The sequence below is a fragment of the Oncorhynchus mykiss genome, chromosome 2, assembly GCF_013265735.2.
Source record: "Oncorhynchus mykiss isolate Arlee chromosome 2, USDA_OmykA_1.1, whole genome shotgun sequence".
NCBI lineage: Eukaryota > Metazoa > Chordata > Actinopteri > Salmoniformes > Salmonidae > Oncorhynchus > Oncorhynchus mykiss.
Window position 1 is genome coordinate 72,105,231 of NC_048566.1, and position 23,478 is coordinate 72,128,708.

Consider the following 23,478-nt stretch of genomic DNA (forward strand, 5'->3'; position numbering starts at 1 on the left):
AAATCAGCACAGGTAGCTAATAGTGATATCAAATTCTGACCTAAACCGATATCAAGTATTGCTCAATAATTTTCGGACCTGGACATCAGTACACGTATAGAGGACTGATTGAGTGCTTTAGACACATCAAATACAGGTAACGTATTTACCTGCCTACACGTACATTTCTTATGTCAGTACATCACTGGGGCCAAGCTTCCTGCCACCTAGGATCTCTATACCAGGCAGTGTCAGAGGAAGTCCTTAAAAACTGTCAAAGACTCCAGCCACCTTAGTTATAGACGGTTCTCCCTACTACCACACGGCAAGCGGTACTGGAGCGCCAAGTCTAGGTCCAAGAGGCTTCTAAACAGCTTCTACCTCCAAGCCATAAGACTCCTGAACACCTAATCAAATGGCTACCCAGACTATTTGCATTGCCCCCCCCCCCCCCCCCCCCCCTCTTTTATACCACTGCTACTCTCTGTTGTTATCATCTATGCACAGTCACTTTAATAACTCTACCTACATGTACATATTACCTCAACTAACCGGTGCCCCCATACATTAACTCTGTTCCCGTACCCCCACATGTATATAGTCTCGCTATTGTTATTTTACTGCTACTCTTAATTACTTGTTACTTTTATTTCTTATTCTTATCCATATTTTTTTAAACTGCATTGTTGGTTAGGGGCTCACTGTTGTTTCACTGTTGTAGTCGGCGCATGTGACTATTAACATTTGATTTGATATTTTCCCTGTAAAGAAATAAAGTGAAAATGACACCATGTCTGGATTATTATCTGAAAAATAATTTTATTTCCAGAGTAAAATAAATTATATCCTGCCATACAAAAAAGTGTAAGAAAAGGGACAATGCTAAAAGTTTTGCTGTAGAGAAACTGTAAAAGAAGTTAGGTGTGCCATCAGGCCTTGAGGGTCTTCAAAAAATGATGTCAAGGGATAACAAAATAAGAATGCCTATTACCTTGTAGGATTATCAGCCATTGCATATAAATTACTCCCAGTACCTTTTGTGTGAATTCACATGCAGATTCTGCATGCTCTGAAGTAACAAGCAGTTCTGCTCTGCCCTACGCAAAGCACTGGTGTAGTTGGCTTTGAACTTTGTTTCTTATTCCTCTCTTGTTATGACATTGGCTCCCATTTTGTGTGATGCATATCACAACTAAACCTTTTTTTTATAATTAAATGTCAAATTCCTATATTATCATCTCAGTTTAGTTAATTCTAATACAACATTCTGAACCTCACATTTACAGTACAAATATATAAACTTGAATCTTCATTGTTTAGCTTGAAGAGATGTCATAATAACACACACAGAAAGACTTGTTGATTTTCCATTCTTTGCTTTTCTACTATGGTGCAAAAGCCCCCCTCAAAACATAAATAATACTTCTTATCTGGATAATCCCTCATATTAAGACATATTAGGGTTAAATAAACTAAGCAAATAAAACATGTAAATAGAAAGGCAAAGAAACTTTTACAACATTCAGAAAGGACTGTGCAAAAAGACAGATTTATCTCTTTCACAATGATAGAAATGTATATGAATAATATAACATTTGAACCCATAGAAAGACAAACTCAATTCTATGTTTATAGTCAGAAACAGTGTCTGTGTTCCAGTAAGAGTACTGTTTTTGTACAGTGTATGCTGACATTAACACCATTTCAGCTACTACCACTGAACTTCATTCTGACACTGAATGCATACAGTAACGTTAGAACATTGTCCTATATAAGCGCTCTACTTTCTCCACTATATAGTACATGAGAAAGCTCTCTGTTTGTTTCATCAAAATAAAACGTATATTATGCAACACATAATGACACAACATCTCTTTATTTATATATTCTTGGCAACGTGGAGAAACGTCCTATCATTTATACTTATGTCTTGGTTCCATGGTGGAAGGGAACGAAATGTAACCCATAGTGAAACTGACCAAACAGGTCCCGTCATTTTCAGTGACTGGATCCATGTTATACTTGGGCGAGTAGAAGTATGGCGCCTATAACAGTAGCATAATATTGACCATCTAATCACCTAGGAGCAGGACAGAGCCAGACAGTAGTTGTCTTCTACTAACAATCACAACAGAGTTCACTGGTACTGGACTATACCCTTGCTGATAACACCTCTACAAACAAAATGGCCTCTATCAAAGGTTACCAAGGAGAAGAGAGCAGCAACAGTCTTCCAGGGCCCGTATAGGACTTCAGATAGAAAACATTCTAATGTTGAATAAAAAAAAATACAAAGGAGGATGATCGTCATTTATGAACTTATTTAATAATGAATGTAGCAGATAGTCCTTTGGATGGTTCAGAAACTATAAAACCGACTCCATGTTTTCGCACAACTCATGGTCCTCTAGGTTGTATATAAACGTTGTCTTGTTTGGGATCTGACTCCCATCCTTCATGTTGTCCATTGTGAGACTGGAGGGGAACAGTTCGGTTGGTGTCGTATAGCCCTCATGATTTTTTATGTATTTCTTATAGTTCTTGCGTAAACAGTACCAGGTGGTGGTGTACAGAATGAAGGCGGTGACCTTAAGACCGATGGCCAGGCTCACGTACAGATGTCTGTAGGCGATATTGTCGTACAGCAGGCAGGCTCCCTTATCCCCACACTCTGTACTCCAGAAAAGGCAAGTTGAGTCAATCCCAGCACCAAAGATCAGAGGAGGGGGGATGAATCCTACAAAACAGGTGAGGAGAGGATTACATCAGCAGCACAAGCTTTTCATCTCTACAAGTGAAGAAATCAATACTTTAGCCTTAACATTACACCAGTACTGGTCGACAAACTGTAGCATCTGAAACCCCAGTATGTTTGATTTATAAACAAAGTAATGTAACAGTGCAGCCTGACTAGTTCAGATGTAAGTGTAACAGTACTATAACTTACCAAGTAGTCGCAGCAAGAGAAACAAAACTCCAAGAGCATATGATTTCAGCTCAGGGCTCACAGTCCTAGGAAGAGAAGGAGAAGCAGTATTTGTTACACACAGGAAAGAGAAAGATGTCTGAGTAAAGTACACCCTCTCTACATTTTGACTGGGTTCTACTGGCCATGTTATGGCATGGTGTTAAGGTGAATTCCAGTGGTGTTACCTGATGAGGATGATGACGGAGGGTGTCTGAGCCATGGAGCCGATCATACAGCAGGCACAGATGACACAGAGGAAGGTGAGGAAGGCCTCCTGGCAGCCTGGACTGGGACACTTCCCTGGGACAGCTGTGGCCATTTCACTGTCACTGGATATACATGTACACCCTGTCAAATTCTGAAGACAAGAGAATAGGTATATCTGCATTAGTATTACTTTATGTGACAACAAGCCAGATGAACACAGATACAACACGGCATTCTCACATCTCTTCCATCTCTCTATATGTAGGTTGTTGGGGAAATGTAAAATGGCGAATGGTGGTGACTCTGTTTGTGCAGTGATAATAACAATCCAGAGATTTCATATGTAGAAAGGTCACTGCTCTAACTACACACAGTAACACAGAGAAAATACCTATGATTCATAAAAGTGAGAGGAGTGTGATAAAGAACATTCATCCACAGCCTGCTTCGGTTCACAGCATGGGGCGAAGCATCTAAATACAGATTAAGTTGTAACGATGAAGACCATCTAGTTGTAGGATCTCTAGACGCAACATTGCCATTGAAAAGCTAAGGATTTGTCACAGTTTGATGTGCATGAAGGCCATGATGGAAGTCACTTTGGTTTAATTAAGGGTAACATAACATCAGGGCATCTGTATGGTACATGGGAGCATTGGAGACAACATACTCTACTGGTCCACAGTTGCTCATAAGACAGAACATTGTGTTCATTCCCAGGGATTCTATTTCTAGGATGGCTGCTCTGTTCTTTAATGATCTAGCATTTGGGCTGTGGTGAATGCCTCCATCTATCACAGGACATAATGGGAAGCAGAGAGGTGAGGGTGGAAGGCTTCCAGGGTAATGACCTGAGCCAGAGGGGGGTAGATGCCTGTGCTCACTGTTGTAGTGCAGCCTGCAAAGCAGGAGGACAGGTAGGTGACTCCGTTGGAGCCGCACACCGGGCTGACTGAGGAGGTGTAGCAGTTACAGTTACTCATGCAGGGGACCTCTGGTTTCTCGCCCACCTGCAGTGTCCTGGAGAGAGATGGAGAGAAAGAAAGAGAGAGGAAGCGAGAGAGATACAAACAGCTGTTCAGACTATACTGTGCACATATAGGAATGTTACTATGTCCCTAAATAAACAAGTTAAACAGTGCAAAGCACATTTCCAGTTGGTGAGTGTAGGGTAAGTTGAGCAAAATGGGACGTTGAGCCATCCCTGTTTCTAGGAAATCATAGACAAATGAATCATTTGACCAAATATTTAGAAAGGGGTCATAATTTCATGGAGTTTGTGAAGGAAGAAACTACAAGGAAAAATTGGTAAGCAAGTTAAGTCCAAAAAACAGATTTTCACAAAGTCAAATAATTTTTTTGTGTTAGATTGTTCTATAAATCAGTTGGGGTCTCTATAAGCTTCAATATGAGGTCCTAAACCTAGCATGAAAGTGCATCCTTGTAGCTGTGTTGTCTAATATAGTCTAAATGTTTGCCTTTGGGTAAATTGAGCCAAAGGCCATGAGCTAAGTTGAGCCAATGGTTGAGCAGTTGGCAAGTTGAGCAAATTGAAGTGTCCCAGGCGTAATGCAAGGCATTATGAAATGAGTTGCAAAATGAATAGGAAATATAGTCAAGACGTTGACAAGGTTATAAATAATGATTTTTAATTGAAGTAATAATTGTGTCCTTCAAACTTTGCTTTCATCAAAGAATCCTCCATTTGCAGCAATTACAGCCTTGCAGACCTTTGGCATTCTAGTTGTCAATTTGTTGAGGTAATCTGAAGAGATTTCACCCCATGCTTCCTGAAGCACCTCCCACAAGTTGGATTGGCTTGATGGGCACTTCTTACGTACCATATGGTCTAGCTGCTCCCACAGCATCTCAATAGGGTTGAGATCCGGTGACTGTGCTGGCCACTCCATTATAGACTGAATACCAGCTGACTGCTTCATCCCTAAATAGTTCTTGCATAGTTTGGAGCTGTGCTTTGGGTCATTGTCCTGTTGCAAGAGGAAATTGGCTCCAATTAAGCGCCGTCCACAGTGTATGGCATGGCGTTGCAAAATGGAGTGATAGCCTTCCTTCTTCAAGTCCCCTTTTACCCTGTACAAATCTTCCACTTTACCACCACCAAAGCACCCCCAGACCATCACATAGCGCCTAGACTTGGCGCTCCGGACCCGCTTGCCATGCGGTAGCAGAGAGAACAGTCTATGACTGGGGTGGCTGGAGTCTTTGACAATTTTTCAGTCCTCCTTTTCCTGTAGTCAACAATCATCTCCTTTGTCTTGATTACGTTGAGGGATAGGTTGCTATTCTGGCACCACTAGGCCAGGTTTCTGACTTCCTCTCTATATTCTGTCTCATCGTTGTCAGTGATCAGGCCTACCACTGTTGTGTCATCTGCAAACTTAATGATGCTGTTGGAGTCGTGTCTGGCCATGCAGACGTGGGTGAATAGGGAGTACAGAAGGGGACTGAGCATGCACCCCTAAGGGGCTCCAGTGTTGAGGATCAGCGTGGCAGATGTGTTGTTTCCTACCCCTACCACCAGTGGGGGCCCGTCAGGAAATCCAGGATCCAGTTGCAGAGGGAGGTGTTTAGTACCAGGGTCCTTAGCTTAGTGATGAGCTTTGAGGGCACTATGGTGTTGAACGCTGAGCTGTAGTCAATGAACAGCATTCTCACGTAGGTGTTCCTTTTGTCTAGGTAGGAAAGGGCAGTGTGGAGTGCAATAGAGATTGCATCATCTGTTGATCTGTTTGAGCGGGAATACAAATTGAAGTGGGTCTAGGGTTTCTGGGATAATGGTGTTAAAGTGAGCCATGACCAGCCTTTCAAAGCACTTTATGGTTACCAATGTGAGTGCTACCGGTCTGTAGTCATTTAGGCAGGTTGCCTTAGTGTTCTTGGACACAGGGACTATGGTGGTCTGCTTGAAACATGTTGGCATTACAGACTCAATCAGGGACATGTTGAAAATGTCAGTGAAGACACGTCCTGGTAATATGTCTGGCCCTGCGGCCTTGTGAATGTTGGCCTGGTTAAAGGTCTTACTCACATCGGCTGCAGAGAGAGTGATCACACAGTCGTCCGGAACAGCTGATGCTCTCATGCATGTTTCAGTGCTTGCCTCGAAGCGAGTATAGACGTAGTTTAGCTCGTCTGGTAGGCTCATGTCTCTGGGCAGCTCTCGGCTGTGCTTCCCTTTGTAGTCAGTAATTGTTTGCAGGCCCTGCCACATCCGACGAGCGTCGGAGCCAGTGTAGTACGATTCAATCTTAGTCCTGTATTGGCACTTGCCTGTTTGATGGTTCGTCTGAGGTCGTAGCGGGATTTCTTATAAGCGTCTGGGTTAGAGTCCCGCTCCTTGAAAGTGGCAGCTCTAGCCTTTAGCTCAGTGTGGATGTTGCCTGTAATCCATGGTTTCTGGTTGGGTTATGTACGTACAGTCACTGTGGGGACAATGTCATCGATGCACTTATTGATGAAGCCAATGACTGATGTGGTGTACTCCTCAATGCCATCGGAGGAATCCCGGAACATATTCCAGTCTGTGCAAGCAAAACAGTCCTGTTGTTTAGCATCTGCGTCATCTGACCACTTCTTTATTGACTGAGTCACTGGTGCTACCTGCTTTAGTTTATGCCTGTAAGCAGGAATCAGGAGGATGGAATTATGGTCAGATGAGGGGGCGAGTGTTGCTGATAATGGGCCTCTGTACACCTATGTAGATATTCCATTTAAAAAAATCTGTCGTTTCAATAGTCATTTACAACATTAACAATGTCTACACTGTATTTATGATCAATTTGATGTTATTTTAAAATGGACAAAACATTTGCTTATCTTTCAAAAACAAGAACATTTCTAAGTGACCACAAACTTTTGAACGGTAGTGTTTGTAGATATCTTTGTTAGAAAGAATACTATATTTTCCTTGACAGAATAATGCTGAATAGTTCAACTTACCCCACATTCCCCTACAAGCTATTATCCTATAATTGTTATTTAAAAAATACAAATATAAAAATAAAAAATGGGTGGAAACAGATTTAGTAAAACGTATATTCTGACAAATGTTTCCGTAGTCAGAGTGTGGCTTTGTTCCCACTTTCATCAACCACCCTGCCCCCAACAGGAGCACTGCTATTACATATGCTAAACCAGTGTATGTACAGGCTGTTCTTACTCGTTGCCATAGGGGATGGTCACCCCAGCGACAGGTCCTGTGTCACAACCAAGGAAGAGGAAGGAGACGTAGCAGGCGGTGGAGATCAGGTTGACCAGCATGGCCATGCGAATGGCCCCCAGGGCTGAGAGGTTCAGCTTCTTGACCAGAAGCCCCCCCAGGAATATGCCCAGACAAGCACAGGGGATGGCCGTCATACCTGGAGAGTTAATACCACCAGGTTAAGCTAATCTCCTTCTCATATACTGCACTGATGCTTCTCATTGTACTGCTCTCTGTCTACTGTGTGGCACCAGGGGGTCTGGGGCTGTATGTATGTGTGTGTATGTGAGAGAGAATGTGTGTGTGTCGTGCATGTGCATGCCACTCACCTAGTAGTTGATTGGCTGAAGAGGTTGTGAGGTTAAACTGCTGCTCCAGGTACTTCCCCAGGAAGGCAGCGAAGCCAGCCACTACACCAATCTCCATACAGGCAGCCAGCGTGATGCAGGTATACACTGGGTTGGACAGGAGGTGCTTGGTCACTTTAGGGATCACTGAAAAGAGAAGATCCTTAATATCAAAGCATCACATGGACACAGACATCTCTCTCTCGCTATAAATAAAAAATCTGCCAGTTACACTAAACTGGTGAAAGGTTCATATAAAAATCTGAAAACATTTTGTAATTTGTATGTGGAATTTATTTTATTCTTTCCTCATAACTAGTAAAAAGCTACATAATTTCAGTAGAAGCAGAGGATTTAAGTCCCTTGCTTTCTTTTCTCATAACAGACAACATACAGTGCCTTGCGAAAGTATTCGGCCCCCTTGAACTTTGCAACCTTTTGCCACATTTCAGGCTTCAAATATAAAGATATAAAACTGTATTTTTTTGTGAAGAATCAACAACAAGTGGGACACAATCATGAAGTGGAACAACATTTATTGGATATTTCAAACTTTTTTAACAAATCAAAAACTGAAAAATTGGACGTGCAAAATTATTCAGCCCCCTTAAGTTAATACTTTGTAGCGCCACCTTTTGCTGCGATTACAGCTGTAAGTCGCTTGGGGTATGTCTCTATCAGTTTTGCACATCGAGAGACTGACATTTTTTCCCATTCCTCCTTGCAAAACAGCTCGAGCTCAGTGAGGTTTGATGGAGAGCATTTGTGAACAGCAGTTTTCAGTTCTTTCCACAGATTCTCGATTGGATTCAGGTCTGGACTTTGACTTGGCCATTCTAACACCTGGATATGTTTATTTTTGAACCATTCCATTGTAGATTTTGCTTTATGTTTTGGATCATTGTCTTGTTGGAAGACAAATCTCCGTCCCAGTCTCAGGTCTTTTGCAGACTGCATCAGGTTTTCTTCCAGAATGGTCCTGTATTTGGCTCCATCCATCTTCCCATCAATTTTAACCATCTTCCCTGTCCCTGCTGAAGAAAAGCAGGCCCAAACCATGATGCTGCCACCACCATGTTTGACAGTGGGGATGGTGTGTTCAGCTGTGTTGCTTTTACGCCAAACATAACGTTTTGCATTGTTGCCAAAAAGTTCAATTTTGGTTTCATCTGACCAGAGCACCTTCTTCCACATGTTTGGTGTGTCTCCCAGGTGGCTTGTGGCAAACTTTAAACAACACTTTTTATGGATATCTTTAAGAAATGGCTTTCTTGCCACTCTTCCATAAAGGCCAGATTTGTGCAATATACGACTGATTGTTGTCCTATGGACAGAGTCTCCCACCTCAGCTGTAGATCTCTGCAGTTCATTCAGAGTGATCATGGGCCTCTTGGCTGCATCTCTGATCAGTCTTCTCCTTGTATGAGCTGAAAGTTTAGAGGGACGGCCAGGTCTTGGTAGATTTGCAGTGGTCTGATACTCCTTCCATTTCAATATTATCACTTGCACAGTGCTCCTTGGGATGTTTAAAGCTTGGGAAATCTTTTTGTATCCAAATCCGGCTTTAAACTTCTTCACAACAGTATCTCGGACCTGCCTGGTGTGTTCCTTGTTCTTCATGATGCTCTCTGCGCTTTTAACGGACCTCTGAGACTATCACAGTGCAGGTGCATTTATACGGAGACTTGATTACACACAGGTGGATTGTATTTATCATCATTAGTCATTTAGGTCAACATTGGATCATTCAGAGATCCTCACTGAACTTCTGGAGAGAATTTGCTGCATTGAAAGTAAAGGGGCTGAATAATTTTGCACGCCCAATTGTTCAGTTTTTGAATTGTTAAAAAAGTTTGAAATATCCAATAAATGTCGTTCCACTTCATGATTGTGTCCCACTTGTTGTTGATTCTTCACAAAAAATACAGTTTTATATCTTTCTGTTTGAAGCCTGAAATGTGGCAAAAGGTCGCAAAGTTCAAGGGGGCCGAATACTTTCGCAAGGCACTGTATATCGTACACTACCCCCAGATTACTTATCAGACTCAACAGTCCAGACTTTACAAAACAGAATCTGGAACTGTGTTTTTCAAATCGCAGTTTTGAGAAAGAACATTTTCATGAAATAAAATAATCCTACAGCAATGGGAAATGTGAATTATTATGTGGATAATAATGTATTTAAAAAAGTTGCGAGGGTAGATACATTTTTCGTTAGGGCAAATCAAGTCTGACATTTTTAAGTGGAAATTACTAACCTTAGAAGCCTTTAAAAATCTTGAATATACTACAAGTTTGCATTTCCTGAGGTGCAGGAAAATTCTCAGCAAAAAAAGTGATCAAATTAAGATTCTACATTTGCCCCTACAGTTGAAGTCGGAAGTTTACATACACCTTAGACAAATACGGCACAATCTCCGTGGCGGAGATCTTTGTGGGCTATACTTGGCCTTGTCTCAGGATGGTAAGTTGGTGGTTGAAGATATCCCTCTAGTGGTGTGGGGGCTGTGCTTTGGCAAAGTGGGTGGGGTTATGTCCTGCCTGTTTGGCCCTGTCCGGAGGTATCGTCGGACGGGGCCACAGTGTCTCCCGACCCCTCCTGTCTCAGCCTCCAGTATTTATGCTGCAGTAGTTTATGTGTGGGGGGCTAGGGTCAGTCTGTTATATCTGGAGTATTTATCCTGTCTCATCTGGTGTCCTGTGCAAATTTAAGTATGCTCTCTCTAATTCTCTCTTTCTCTCTCTCTCTTTCGGAGGACCTGCACCCTAGGACCATGCCTCAGGACTACCTGACCTGATGACTCCTTGCTGTCCCCAGTCCACCTGGCCGTGCTGCTGCTCCAGTTTCAACTGTTCTGCCTGCGGTTATGGAACCCTGACCTGTTCACCGGATGTGCTAGCTTGTCCCAGACCTGCTGTTTTCAACTCTCTAGAGACAGCAGGAGTCTAGAGATACTAGAGTCTAGAGATACTAGATACTCTGAATGATCGGCTATGAAAAGCCAACTGACATTTACTCCTGAGGTGCTGACCTGTTGCACCCTCGACAACCACTGTGATTATTATTATTTGACCCTGCTGGTCATCTATGAACATTTGAACATCGTGGCCATGTTCTTTTATAATCTCCACCCGGCACAGCCAGAAGAGGACTGGCCACCCCTCACAGCCTGGTTCCTCTCTAGGTTTCTTCCTAGGTCCTGGCCTTTCTAGGGAGTTTTTCCTAGACACTGTGCTTTTACACCTGCATTGTTTGGGGTTTTAGGCTGACAGTGAATTATAAGTGAAATAATCTGTCTGTAAACAATTGTTGGAAAAATTACTTGTGTCTAGGCTGGGTTTCTGTACAGCACTTTGTGACATCAGCTGATGTAAGAAGGGCTTTATAAATACATTTGATTTGAAATACATTTCAACGCAGTTTTTCAACTTAGTGTATGTAAACTTCTGACCCACTGGAATTGTGATACAGTGAATTATAAGTGAAATAATCTGTCTGTAAATAATTGTTGGAAAAATGACTTGTGTCATGCACAAAGTAGATGTCCTAACCGACTTGCCAAAACTATAGTTTGTTAATTAACAAGAAATTTGTGGAGTGGTTGAAAAATGAGCTTTAATGACTCCAACCAAAGTGTATGTAAACTTCCGACTTCAACTGTACCTACCTCAATTACCTCATAGCCCTACAAATCAACTTGGTACTGGTAACCAGTGTATATGGACAAGTTGTCCTTACTTATTGTGTATTTTTTCAAACATTTTCTCTCTGCATTGTTGGGAAGGGTCCGTAAGTAAGCATGTCACTGAATTAACAAATATATACAGTGCCTTGCGAAAGTATTCGGCCCCCTTGAACTTTGCGACCTTTTGCCACATTTCAGGCTTCAAACATTAAGATATAAAACTGTATATTTTTTTGAAGAATCAACAACAAGTGGGACACAATCATGAAGTGGAACGACATTTATTGGATATTTCAACCTTTTTAAACAAATCAAAAACTGAAAAATTGGGCGTGCAAAATTATTCAGCCCCCTTAAGTTAATACTTTGTAGCGCCACCTTTTGCTGCGATTACAGCTGTAAGTCGCTTGGGGTATGTCTCTATCAGTTTTTTGCACATCGAGAGACTGACATTTTTTCCCATTCCTCCTTGCAAAACAGCTCGAGCTCAGTGAGGTTGGATGGAGAGCATTTGTGAACAGCAGTTTTCAGTTCTTTCCACAGATTCTCGATTGGATTCAGGTCTGGACTTTGACTTGGCCATTCTAACAACTGGATATGTTTATTTTTGAACCATTCCATTGTAGATTTTGCTTTATGTTTTGGATCATTGTCTTGTTGGAAGACAAATCTCCGTCCCAGTCTCAGGTCTTTTGCAGACTCCATCAGGTTTTCTTCCAGAATGGTCCTGTATTTGGCTCCATCCATCTTCCCATCAATTTTAACCATCTTCCCTGTCCCTGCTGAAGAAAAGCTGGCCCAAACCATGATGCTGCCACCACCATGTTTGACAGTGGGGATGGTGGTTCAGGGTGATGAGCTGTGTTGCTTTTACGCCAAACATAACGTTTTGCATTGTTGCCAAAAAGTTCAATTTTGGTTTCATCTGACCAGAGCACCTTCTTCCACATGTTTGGTGTGTCTCCCAGGTGGCTTGTGGCAAACTTTAAACAACACTTTTTATGGATATCTTTAAGAAATGGCTTTCTTCTTGCCACTCTTCCATAAAGGCCAGATTTGTGCAATATATGACTGATTGTTGTCCTATGGACAGAGTCTCCCACCTCAGCTGTAGATCTCTGCAGTTCATCCAGCGTGATCATGGGCCTCTTGGCTGCGTCTCTGATCAGTCTTCTCCTTGTATGAGCTGAAAGTTTAGAGGGACGGCCAGGTCTTGGTAGATTTGCAGTGGTCTGATACTCCTTCCATTTCAATATTATCGCTTGCACAGTGCTCCTTGGGATGTTTAAAGCTTGGGAAATCTTTTTGTATCCAAATCCGGCTTTAAACTTCTTCACAACAGTATCTCGGACGTGCCTGGTGTGTTCCTTGTTCTTCATGATGCTCTCTGCGCTTTTAACGGACCTCTGAGACTATCACAGTGCAGGTGCATTTATACGGAGACTTGATTACACACAGGTGGATTGTATTTATCATCATTAGTCATTTAGGTCAACATTGGATCATTCAGAGATCCTCACTGAACTTCTGGAGAGAGTTTGCTGCACTGAAAGTAAAGGGGCTGAATAATTTTGCACGCCCAATTTTTCAGTTTTTTATTTGTTAAAAAAGTTTGAAATATCCAATAAATGTCGTTCCACTTCATGATTGTGTCCCACTTGTTGTTGATTCTTTACAAAAAAATACAGTTTTATATCTTTATGTTTGAAGCCTGAAATGTGGCAAAAGGTCGCAAAGTTCAAGGGGGCCAAATACTTTCGCAAGGCACTGTATATATTAGGATGAGCAATGTCGGAATGGCATTGACTAAAATACAGTAAAATACAGCATATACATATGAAATTAGTAAAGCAGTATGTAAACATTATTAAAGTGACCAGTGATTCCATTTCTATGTACATAGGGCAGCAGCCTCTAAGGTGCAGTGTTGAGTAACCGGATGGTAGCTGGCTAGTGATGTCTATTTAACAGTCTGACAGCCTTGAGATAGAAGCTGTTTTTCAGTCTCTCAGTCCCAGCTTTGGTGCACCTGCACTGACCTCACCTTCTGGACGATAGCGGGGTGAACAGGCCGTGGCTCGGGTGGATGATGTCCTTGATGATATTTTTGGCCTTCCTGTGACATTGGGTGCTGTAAGTGTCCTGGAACGCAGGCAGAATGCTCCCGGTGATGCGTTGGGCATACCGCACCACCCTCTGGAGAGCCCTGCGGTTGCGGGCGGTGCAGTTGCCATATCAGGTGGTGATACAGCCTGACAGGATGCTTTCAATTGTGCATCTGTAAAAGTTTGTGAGGGTCTTAGGGGCCAAGCCAAATTTCTTCAGCCTGCTGAGGTTGAAGAGGCGCTGTTGTGCCTTCTTCACCACACTGTCTGTGTGGGTGGACCATTTAAAATTGTCAGTGATGTGTACTCCAAGGAACTTGAAGCTTTTCACCTTCTCCACTGTGGTCCCGTTGATGTGGTTAGAGGCATGTGCTCCCTCTGCAGTTTCCTGAAGTCTACGATCAGCTCCTTAATTTTGCTGACGTTGAGGGAGAGGTTATTTTCCTTGCACCACTCCGCTAGGGCCCTCACCTCCAGGTGGAGGTGATATGATCCTTAACTAGCCTCTTAAAGCATTTCATGATGACAGAAGTTAGTGCTACGGGGAAATACTAATTTAGTTTAGTCACCTTTGCTTTCTTTGGTACAGAAACAATGGTGGACGTCTTGAAGCAAGTGGGGACAGCAGACTGGAATAAGAGAGATTGAATATGTACGAAAACACTCCAGCCAGCTGGTCTGCGGAAGCTCTGAGGAGGAGTTTAGGGATGATGTCGGGGCCGCAGACTTGCGAGGGTTAACATGCTTAAATGTCTAACTCACGTCGGCCACAGAGCGCTAGAGCCCACAGTCCTTGAATGCTGCCATCTATCCACTGTTTCTGGTTTGGGTAGGTTTTTAATAGTCACAGAGGGAACAATGTCCCCATACACTTCCTGATGAACTCAGTCACTGTGTCCGTGTATACGTCAGTGTTATTCTCAGAGGATACCCGGAACATATCCCAGTCCGCATGATCAAAACAATCTTGAAGAATGGATTCCGATTGGTCAGACCAACGTTGAATAGACCTTAGCATGGGTACTTCCTGTTTGAGTTTCTGCCTATAGGAAGGGACGAGTAGGATGGAGTCGTGATCTGATTTGCCGAAGGGAGTGTGGGGGCGGGCCTTGTAGCCATCCCGGAAGGGGGAGTCACAATGGTCGAGTTTTTGATGCGCGAGTACTTCAGACAATGTGTTGATAGAACTTCAGTAACATTTTCCTCAAATTTGCTTTGTTAAAATCCTCAGAAACAATAAATGCGGCCTCAGGATATGTTGTTTCCAGTTTGTTCCTTGAGGATCGTCATAGTATCGGCTTGAGGGGGAATATACTCTTGGGAGGTAATACGGTCAGCATTTGATTGTGAGGTACTCTAACAAATCCTGGTGGGATACAGATGGAGAACAAGTGCTGTGCTACACTATATACAATACATAACAAGTGTTAATTTAACAGAACAAATACTAAATGCAATATAAATGGACAGAAAAAAAAAACTCACCCCTGAGCTGCTGAAAGCAGGTGGGGCCGTTGACAGGCTCATGGTTATTGTGTACGACCCCGTTGCTTGACTTGGGCATCTCATTATAGTCCAGGGGCAGAGAGGTAGAGGGGAGCATGGCCTGTTCACTTTCCCCTCCACCGTCCCTGTCCTTCTCTCGGTCTGACAGGGTTTGGGGGAAGCCAAACATGAAGAGGGATGAGAAAAAGAGCAAGGCACCACACAGGAGGAAGCCTCCCCACCAGGCTCCGATCCACCGAGGGTCATCAGAAGTGATGTCCAGTTTACCTGTGCAGACAAACACTTATCAGACTAAATATTGAGAGGAAAATATTTGCCTCTTGACTTATATTCAACTACTGAGGAATTCCAATGTTAGATTCTAGAGGGAGAGTGTTAATTTAACAATTAGATTATAGGCTCATAATTCAATCATAATTATATAATGTTAATAAACCAAATTAACATTATTTTGGCTTACCTTGAATAACAAAGTACTTAGCTCTAATTATGTGTTGCTAGGTTAATGGACTTCTTAATTGCTTTTCCATAGAACAGTGTTGGGAGTGATGTGAGGTTGTATTTCCCAGTAACTCACTGGTGTCGATGAAGAGGAAGTCCACATAGAACTTGGTGCAGAGAGACCCCAGGAGGAAACCACAGGCAGGCCCAAACACCAAAGTAGAGAAGACGATCCCTGGAATGACATGGAGACAAATAGAGAGATAAGGCTTTATAGTAGTACAGTAGACAACATGTTAACTATCTCATGGATGAAATGTAACAATTCTAAACTCAACCACAAGGTGGTGAACCATGTTCACTAATCCATGGCTTTTTCCAGAGGGCAGTATGGGGCAAGCTTGATAATGCAGAGGGCCGTAATCAAGGGACTATTTCATTGTAAGGACAAATGTTGTATTTAAGCATGCTATGTAAATAATTACGCCAAAAAAAATGAGCCAGAGTCAAGGAAACTGTATTGAACTGCACTTAAACATGTGTATCACCTCTGATCCCAACCAGACAGATTTGGACAATCATCAACCCACTGATGCCATACAATAATGAGAGAAATTATACTTGCTCTACATACTGTGCATATCGAAAAGAAAAAAAAACTTTATATAAAAGAGACCTACTATAAAACAGTCAAAATCTACAAACTTCCCAGCTCTAATAGTGTGACCAGCTGAAGCAGGACTGTGGGACCACACATCCTCATTAAAGTGTTATCTGTCACAGGGTGGATGAGAGCCTGGCACACGGAGTCAGACAGACAGAGGTGGACAAAGAGCCAGCGCTTATGAAGACCTGGGAGGCTTTATTTGGTCACCTAATCTCCTTTTATCTTTCGACACATTGTCTCATTTAATGTAAACTGATTGATTGAAAGTGGAAACAAAACATCACATTTGAATGTGTTAGTGAGACAGGCATTGGATATTATGGATAACGTGGGTTAAAGCAGTAAGCAGCTCCTGGACCAACTGACACTCCCCAGAGCCTCTAGCTGAAGCTCAGGCCAGTTAGGTCTTGTGCTGTGGAGGCTCAGAGCCCATGGCCATGCTATTACTGAAATAAAATGACACTTAGCGTAACACTGAGCTTTGGCAGGTGCTGTTTGAAACGCCTGATGGGCAGACAGACATTGGGAGGGGGTTCGACAGGCAGCACTTCACCCAACACCCAATGGACTTCACCCAAGTCCATTCACAGCCAAAAAAACACAGATACTGTAAATGTCAGTCTCTCTTTTTCATCAGGCCTGCACAAGATAAAGTATGTTTGCCGAGTGTTTCCCTTTTCCCACTAGTGCATGGTAGTCAGATTATGCATTATGGGTGCATTATGGGTTTAAACCCTAAAATAGTCATGTTTTAATCCAGCAATGAGTTTACTGGAATTTCACTTTACTTTAAAATGTGCAAACAAAGGACAAACAAAATGATTACGAAACAGTGCTATTTCGGTTGAATCTATTCAGTTGTGCAACTGACTAGGTATCCCACTTCCCTTTCTAGAAAGTGCAGAGAACACTTAAGCAGAGGTGTGATATTACGCCCTAGCTGGTTGACTAATTGTGATGATTTAGAGATACACAAAAGCAGTAGCATTCCTTGCTATCCCAGCTCCCTTTGTAGTTGTGCTCCATTAAAGCGAGGGGCGGAGAGAGGAAGGGAAGGGAGCAGGAGCACGACTGAGTGGAGCACCCGCCTGACATTTGCCGTGCTGGCTCCGGGTCAGACCTAGCACCGATGGGAACCCAGCTCCAGTCAGCATGACAGATGTTATGCATACACCTTGAGCAGCCAATTAATGAGCATGTATGGAAAATATGAGTCAGTTTCACCATTCACTAAATTACACTGACTTAGATCAAAGCTGTATATACTAGGGATGTACCGACATGTCATTTTTGGCCGATACTGATATCCAATATTTTCCTTGCCAAAAAGAAAACGACACCGATAACCGATTTTTAACATTTTAGCAGCGTTTTAAGCATTCGAGTACAGTTAAATAGTTGAAACACACACACACACACACATATTTCTTTCACTTACTTGCCGTGCTGTTTCGTTGTTCATTTATTCAGTCTCACCAGGATTTCATCGTACATGTCAAGCAGTGAAGTTTCAGCTCTGTCTGTCTGTGGCCTCTCTTCCTCAGTGTGCACTGTCACTGTGTCCGTTACCATCTTGTCCAGCCATGTCTGTAACATTTCACATAAACCCTGTTTCTTGTCTGCATTGAAGTAGCGGTCCTTGTACCCAGCATTGAGCATGGTGTCGACAAAGTAGAGGTTCAGAGAGAATGCCATTGAATCCCTTGTTCACAGCCTCTAGTAGAGTTTTCCACGTTAACCCGATGGTCTGTGTTGGCATTTTTGTTGAGCAGGCGTTTCAATGCCATGACAGGGTATCACGTCTGCTGCAGACACAGTTGAACTTATTTCTCGAGTCAATTGTTCGAATGGAGCCAGGAGTGTTCATGTTTCCCAAGTTTCAAACATGTTCTCAAATGCCATTGAAATGTCAGCAGCGGCATGAGAACCAGCACATTCTTGAGCATACAATACGGCTTTCCTCAGTAGGACATCCTCGTGGACCCACTGTGCTGTCAGAATCATAATGCTCATGGGGCTGACATCGCTGGTCCAAATATCAGTCGTGAAGCTAATAGCAGTGACGCCCATATCAAGTAGTTCATGGATGCTGTGTAACTCCGGTAGGGCAGCATGAAAAATAGCGGAAGTCTTTACCGGTGCTCGACCAGTCGGCAAAAGCCAACATCATCCACGACAGAGAACGGTTGATTGTCAAGGGCAATGAATCCCATTATCTTGGCATTCGTCTTTGAGTTGTCTCGCTGAAATGTTCTTACTCTTTCAAATGACTGCTCTACTTGTTGACTGCTCAATCCACACAGCAGACATTGTGAGCTAGGTTAGGAATGTGTTGCATGTGTAGCTCTATATTTTTCGTCCTTAAGTCATCTATCTACGTTATATAGGTCTGATTTGACATCGGTTTTGCACATCAGCATTAAACGAGACATCGGGCCAATGACGATGTTGACATTTTTAGCTAATATCGGCCGATTCCAATATGCTTACCGATATATCGTGCATCCCTAGTATATACATGTACATCACTGTGAATACTGACAATGAGACCCTGCTTCCTGAACATACCACCATACCACTTAAACCTAAGTAGGAATTAAAATGCACATTCAAACACATCAGTTTTTGTGGTTTTTGTAATCCATAGGTTATATGTTTCACATTACTGGCTTGTAAGGTTTTTCTCTCAGTAAATGACTATGTTTCTCCTAGGCAAGGCACAGCAATAAAGTACTGCACATTGTTCCTGTCATAACACAGGACAAATCAGGTCACTTTGTCTGGATAAAGAGAGGGAAGTCTGGAGTGTTTGCTTTAGGGTTGTCAAGCTGGGAACAAAACATATTGCTTCTTCCTGAGACCTAGGAAAAACCCTGGTTGTCTGGGAGGTTGGCAGTAAGGCCAACATTGCCTGTTGGTTGAAGGCAAATAGAGACACAGCTACAGTGAGCTCCAAAAGTATTGGGACTGACAGATTTTTTGTTGTTTTGGCTCTGTACTCCAGCACTTTGAATTAGGAATTATATAATGAATTTGGGGTTAAAGTGCAGACTGTCAGCTTTAATTTGAGGGTATTTATCTATATCGGGTAAACGGTTTAGAAATTACAGCACGTATAGACGATTTCAACGTGCCCGGAAAATGGTAATATCGGTCCCATGACTTTAATAGGATTTGTGCCACAAAACGTTAGCATGTGGAAACAGTGCCAGGGAAACTAAACCAAAGCATGGATTGTCGTCATAGTCCATAGACTGCTTACAGGGTAAGGAAACCAATATGGCATTTTGTCATTTGGGTGAACTATCCCTTTAAATAATAACGAGTTACTTTTGCAATATAATTTCCCTTTTTCTTTGTTGGAACAAATTAAAATCACTCCCCCTATCCTACATTCGCCATGGTTCGCGCTCTTCCTGCATCTGCATGAATGTTGCAGCATGTAGCTGGCATGGCAGCTGGTAGCTAGATAGCTAGCAAGATGGCAGAAACAATAGCCTTTATCGTGGAAGTATTCACATTATTTTAAATTGGTAGAAGAAAAGGACAGATGTTACCCCTCAAATCTTGACTGATGCTACTTGCAGGATTCACACGCAAACACAGGATCATCGGGTTCAGGCGATTGACCCATTTATTGTCTGTTAATAAAGCAAACAGCGTAGCTAGGTGATCAAATTAGGCTCAGTTGATAAGAAATTACATTTCTCCAGCTCTGTCTTCACAATAAAAGGAAAGGGCACTACAATTACACAATGTGATCGTATAGTTTTACATAGAATCTCTCTGGCCAGTTCGTATGTGTGTAAAACAGTAGCCTCTTGTCTTTGTATTTGAGCTCTCCCTTTACTGCCAAGATGGTTTTATATTATTGATTTTAAGTATTGTAAAGGGGATATGGCGTCTGTCGTTATTACTTGAGCTGGTATAGCCCAGAGTTATAGATTAGGCTTTTGACAGTAGGATATGCAAGCCATTCAAAGATAGTCAATTGGGCATAAGAATGAATGACCAACACGTGCAAGGCCTCTTCAGAGGGTTTTCTGTTTTTGGTAACGCAAAAGTAATGTAACTAGTTACTTTCCATAGTAAGTAACGGTGTAACATAACAAGTTACTTTTATTGCAAGTAACATTGTAACACAACAAGTTACTTTTAAAAGTACCGTTCCCAACACTGCTCTAGGATCAATCACTTTGTCTGTAGTCTTGAACCAGACTCCAGTAGTCTGTCATCTATTTCTCCAACCAGCTGTAACAACAATTGTTGATCTCTGACTGTGATTGAATAGCCTACAAGTCAATTCCAGTGAAACAATAACTTATGCACCGAATGATCACTCTTAGCCATGGTGTCCTACAGTAAGTCATTCCTGACAGACAAATAAAATACTACATGGAACAAAACTATTCCCAAAATAGTACATAGAGTTGTAAAAATGTAATAAAAGCAGGAGAGCGAAAGCAAAGGGAGCAGATTATGCCAATAAAGTTGTCATGCATGCTGACAGCGTTGTCAGGAGAAACTCCAGCACAGTTTCCATCTTGTGTATACACTAAATGGCCTGTTGTGCATCAAATTAGTGCTGTGCAGTCACTGTTTCAAGCTTTTCCTTAGAAACAGAGTGTTGTTTCCAAATAGCAACAACGCCACCATTGTTCTCACCACAGGAAACATCAAAGAAGAAAAACTCAGTTAGTGATATCACCTTTCAGAGGCTTGCCGTTTAAGCTGTCAGCATGCTTCAGTGCCGAACGAGTGAGCTCGCATACTCCCTTAAAAGCAGCAATAGTACTGTTTGTCCATTTTTAGAGACCGTAGCCAGTATATGCTTCCTCAAAATAGTCAGAATTAATTTAAGATAACGCCAGAAATCTGTCATTCATTTTGACGTTTTTGCCGAAGAGATCTTAGTCGCGCAATTTTACATGTAAGATGTGCAGTATTTTTCAATGAAAACGAGTCATCTCTCCTTGAATGACAACAAAGAATTTATTGAAGAATCGCTACAGTTGACCAATGACCAGCAAAGGGGTATAGACTTGGACTCTGAACCTCGGATTGCCTTCAGAAACAATGCTGTGTTCCCGAACACCCGAAAAAAACCATCACCGAAGTTCAAAACAAACAAAAACGTCACAGAATGACATCATAATATATGCACAAACTCTATCAAACTGTTTTGGCTGGGAAGCATGCTGACACCTTTAAAGTAAGTCCATAATCACTCACTTACAGGCTCAAAGTTTAAATCAAACTCTCTGTTTTCAGAAACACTAACTCCTTGGTAATCACACTCAACTATCCTACATCTGTTGCACAAGACATGTCATAAACCTAATATATTTCAACATTCAACCTTTTTCAAGGACCATGCCTTCTGTGCATCTGATAGTGAGAAAATGAGAGGCATATGATAAAAAAAAAAAAGTATTTTATTTTTCACCCCAATTGGTAGTTTTGTCTCATTGCTGCAACTCCCGTACTGGCTCGGGAGAGGCGAAGGTCGAGAGCCATGCGTCCTCCGAAACACAACCCAACAAAGCCGCACTGCTTCTTGACACAATGCCCATCCAACCCAGAAGCCAACCGCACCAATGTGTCGGAGGAAACACCGTACACCTGGCGACTGTGTCAGCATGCACTGTGCAACAGGAGTCGCTAGTGAGCGATGAGACAAGGATATACCTGCTGGCCAAACCCTCCCTAACGCAGATGACGCTGGGCCAATTGTGCGCCGTCCCATGGGCCTCCCGGTCGCGGCCAGCTGCGACAGAGCCGAGACTTGAACCCTGAATCTCTAGTGGCACAGCTAGCACTGCGATGCAGTGCCTTAGACCACCGCGCCACTCGGGAGGCCTGGGGGGCGTATGATTTTGCTGTCATCCTGCAGGTTTAAGCGTTTCAGATGAGAAAAATAATACTGAGACTTAACATTCCATGGCAGTGAACGCAAGACCTTCTTAGTGATATGAACCTGGGACAGAAGCTACCCAGCCCTGCCTGAGTCACAACAAACTGCAGGACTTCTACAGTGCTTCTAGCCATTCCCCCCTCCTTTTGTCTTATCTAGAAGACATGAAATGGCCGGCAAAATGGTCTAAGATATTTTTTAGAGCTGTCAAAAGAAAAGCTCACTCTAAGGACAAGCAAGAACACCCAGTGTTTCTCTCTCCAGGCAGGCAGGTGCACCACATGAGCCTACCCCTCCCCTACTGAGGACAAACAGGCAGCCCCCACCTACTTCCCTCTCTCTCTCTCATCCTCATCTCAGGACAGTAGGTACAAAAGCAAGTGATCATCTCCCCAGTTCCTGACATCAAGCGGATAGGCCTCCTTTCACCTTTTCCATTTCGCTCTCTCTCCCTCCCTCTCTTCCTCTCACACTTTTCTGAGGAGCTCAGGTTCAACTCTGGGATAATGAATGTGGTGTGGCCGTATGTGAGAGGTGATTGTGCATGGTTCATTTATGAGATTTCCCTCTAGGCCACCACTGACAGGCTTGGTTGCATGTTGCATGGCCTCTGGTTATTTCTCTTGTGGGTGAACCAGTTCAAATGTTTTCAAACCTCAAGTCTTTAACCTCATGTCTCAAGTCTGAGCATTGCTAGATGACAGTGATGGGAAGCATTTTACTCTGCATGGGGAGGTTACAGTACAAGCAAATGAGAATGAAAATAAGACATGCCTTAAACAAAAAATGACTTTCATTCATTTCAAGTTCTATGAAAACAGTTAACACAAAACTGCTATATTATACTATGCAAGAGAAATAATGGACATTTTCATTTAATTAAATAAATCCTCATCTTAATTAAGGCCATAACCTGAGTCAAATGGTCTTGTTGGTAATCGTCCAAAATATTTCCCTTAATTGCCTCTGAAATCCCATTTTCTTCCAACAGTCCTGTTATAGAACAAGTACAAAACAAACTAATTTGTTCCTGTTGTACTTTGCTCGAGCATTTAAGTATCCCGTGAATTATACTCTCTGTAGAGCATGTCAGACTTAATTCAATAAAACCGCTGGGCTCTAGTCTTTCTGTCTTCCACTAATTTGCTTAGAGAGCAACAGAACCAGGCTGCACTTCCTGCTGTCTATAAATCACATCCTTTAGTGATATTAATTAACCCAGTGGTCCATACCACTGACCGACAGCACAGACTTTTTTGGGAAAATGAAAATGTTAGTCTCTATGCTCTATGTTGTAATAAATGCTGCATCCAAGAACATAAAACAGGGGAAGGTTTGCATATCCTAAGATAATATGTAGTACTGGATACTTCCAACAAACACGGATTCAGAAGTTCTAGATATCTGCTGAGGAGGGCTTTTCTTCCAGAGACGTA

General features: G+C 42.5%; 1 protein-coding gene across 2 annotated transcripts in view; it reads right to left on the bottom strand.

The window, feature by feature from the left end:
- Positions 1 to 775: 775 nt before the first annotated feature.
- LOC110495618 (solute carrier organic anion transporter family member 3A1) overlaps positions 776 to 23,478 on the bottom strand; it is a 69,442-nt gene continuing 46,739 nt past the window's right edge. The window contains exons 3-10 of one of the 2 annotated variants that reach the window (XM_021570953.2): positions 15,598 to 15,696; positions 15,000 to 15,287; positions 7,706 to 7,870; positions 7,335 to 7,533; positions 4,006 to 4,174; positions 3,133 to 3,305; positions 2,927 to 2,991; positions 776 to 2,716 (exon numbers count right to left, since the gene is read on the bottom strand). In XM_021570953.2, the coding sequence (XP_021426628.1) occupies positions 2,346 to 2,716; positions 2,927 to 2,991; positions 3,133 to 3,305; positions 4,006 to 4,174; positions 7,335 to 7,533; positions 7,706 to 7,870; positions 15,000 to 15,287; positions 15,598 to 15,696 (1,529 nt within the window). In that variant the 3' untranslated portion in view covers positions 776 to 2,345. The remainder of the gene's footprint in view (positions 2,717 to 2,926; positions 2,992 to 3,132; positions 3,306 to 4,005; positions 4,175 to 7,334; positions 7,534 to 7,705; positions 7,871 to 14,999; positions 15,288 to 15,597; positions 15,697 to 23,478) is intronic. The other variant, XM_021570960.2, reaches the window with a different exon arrangement.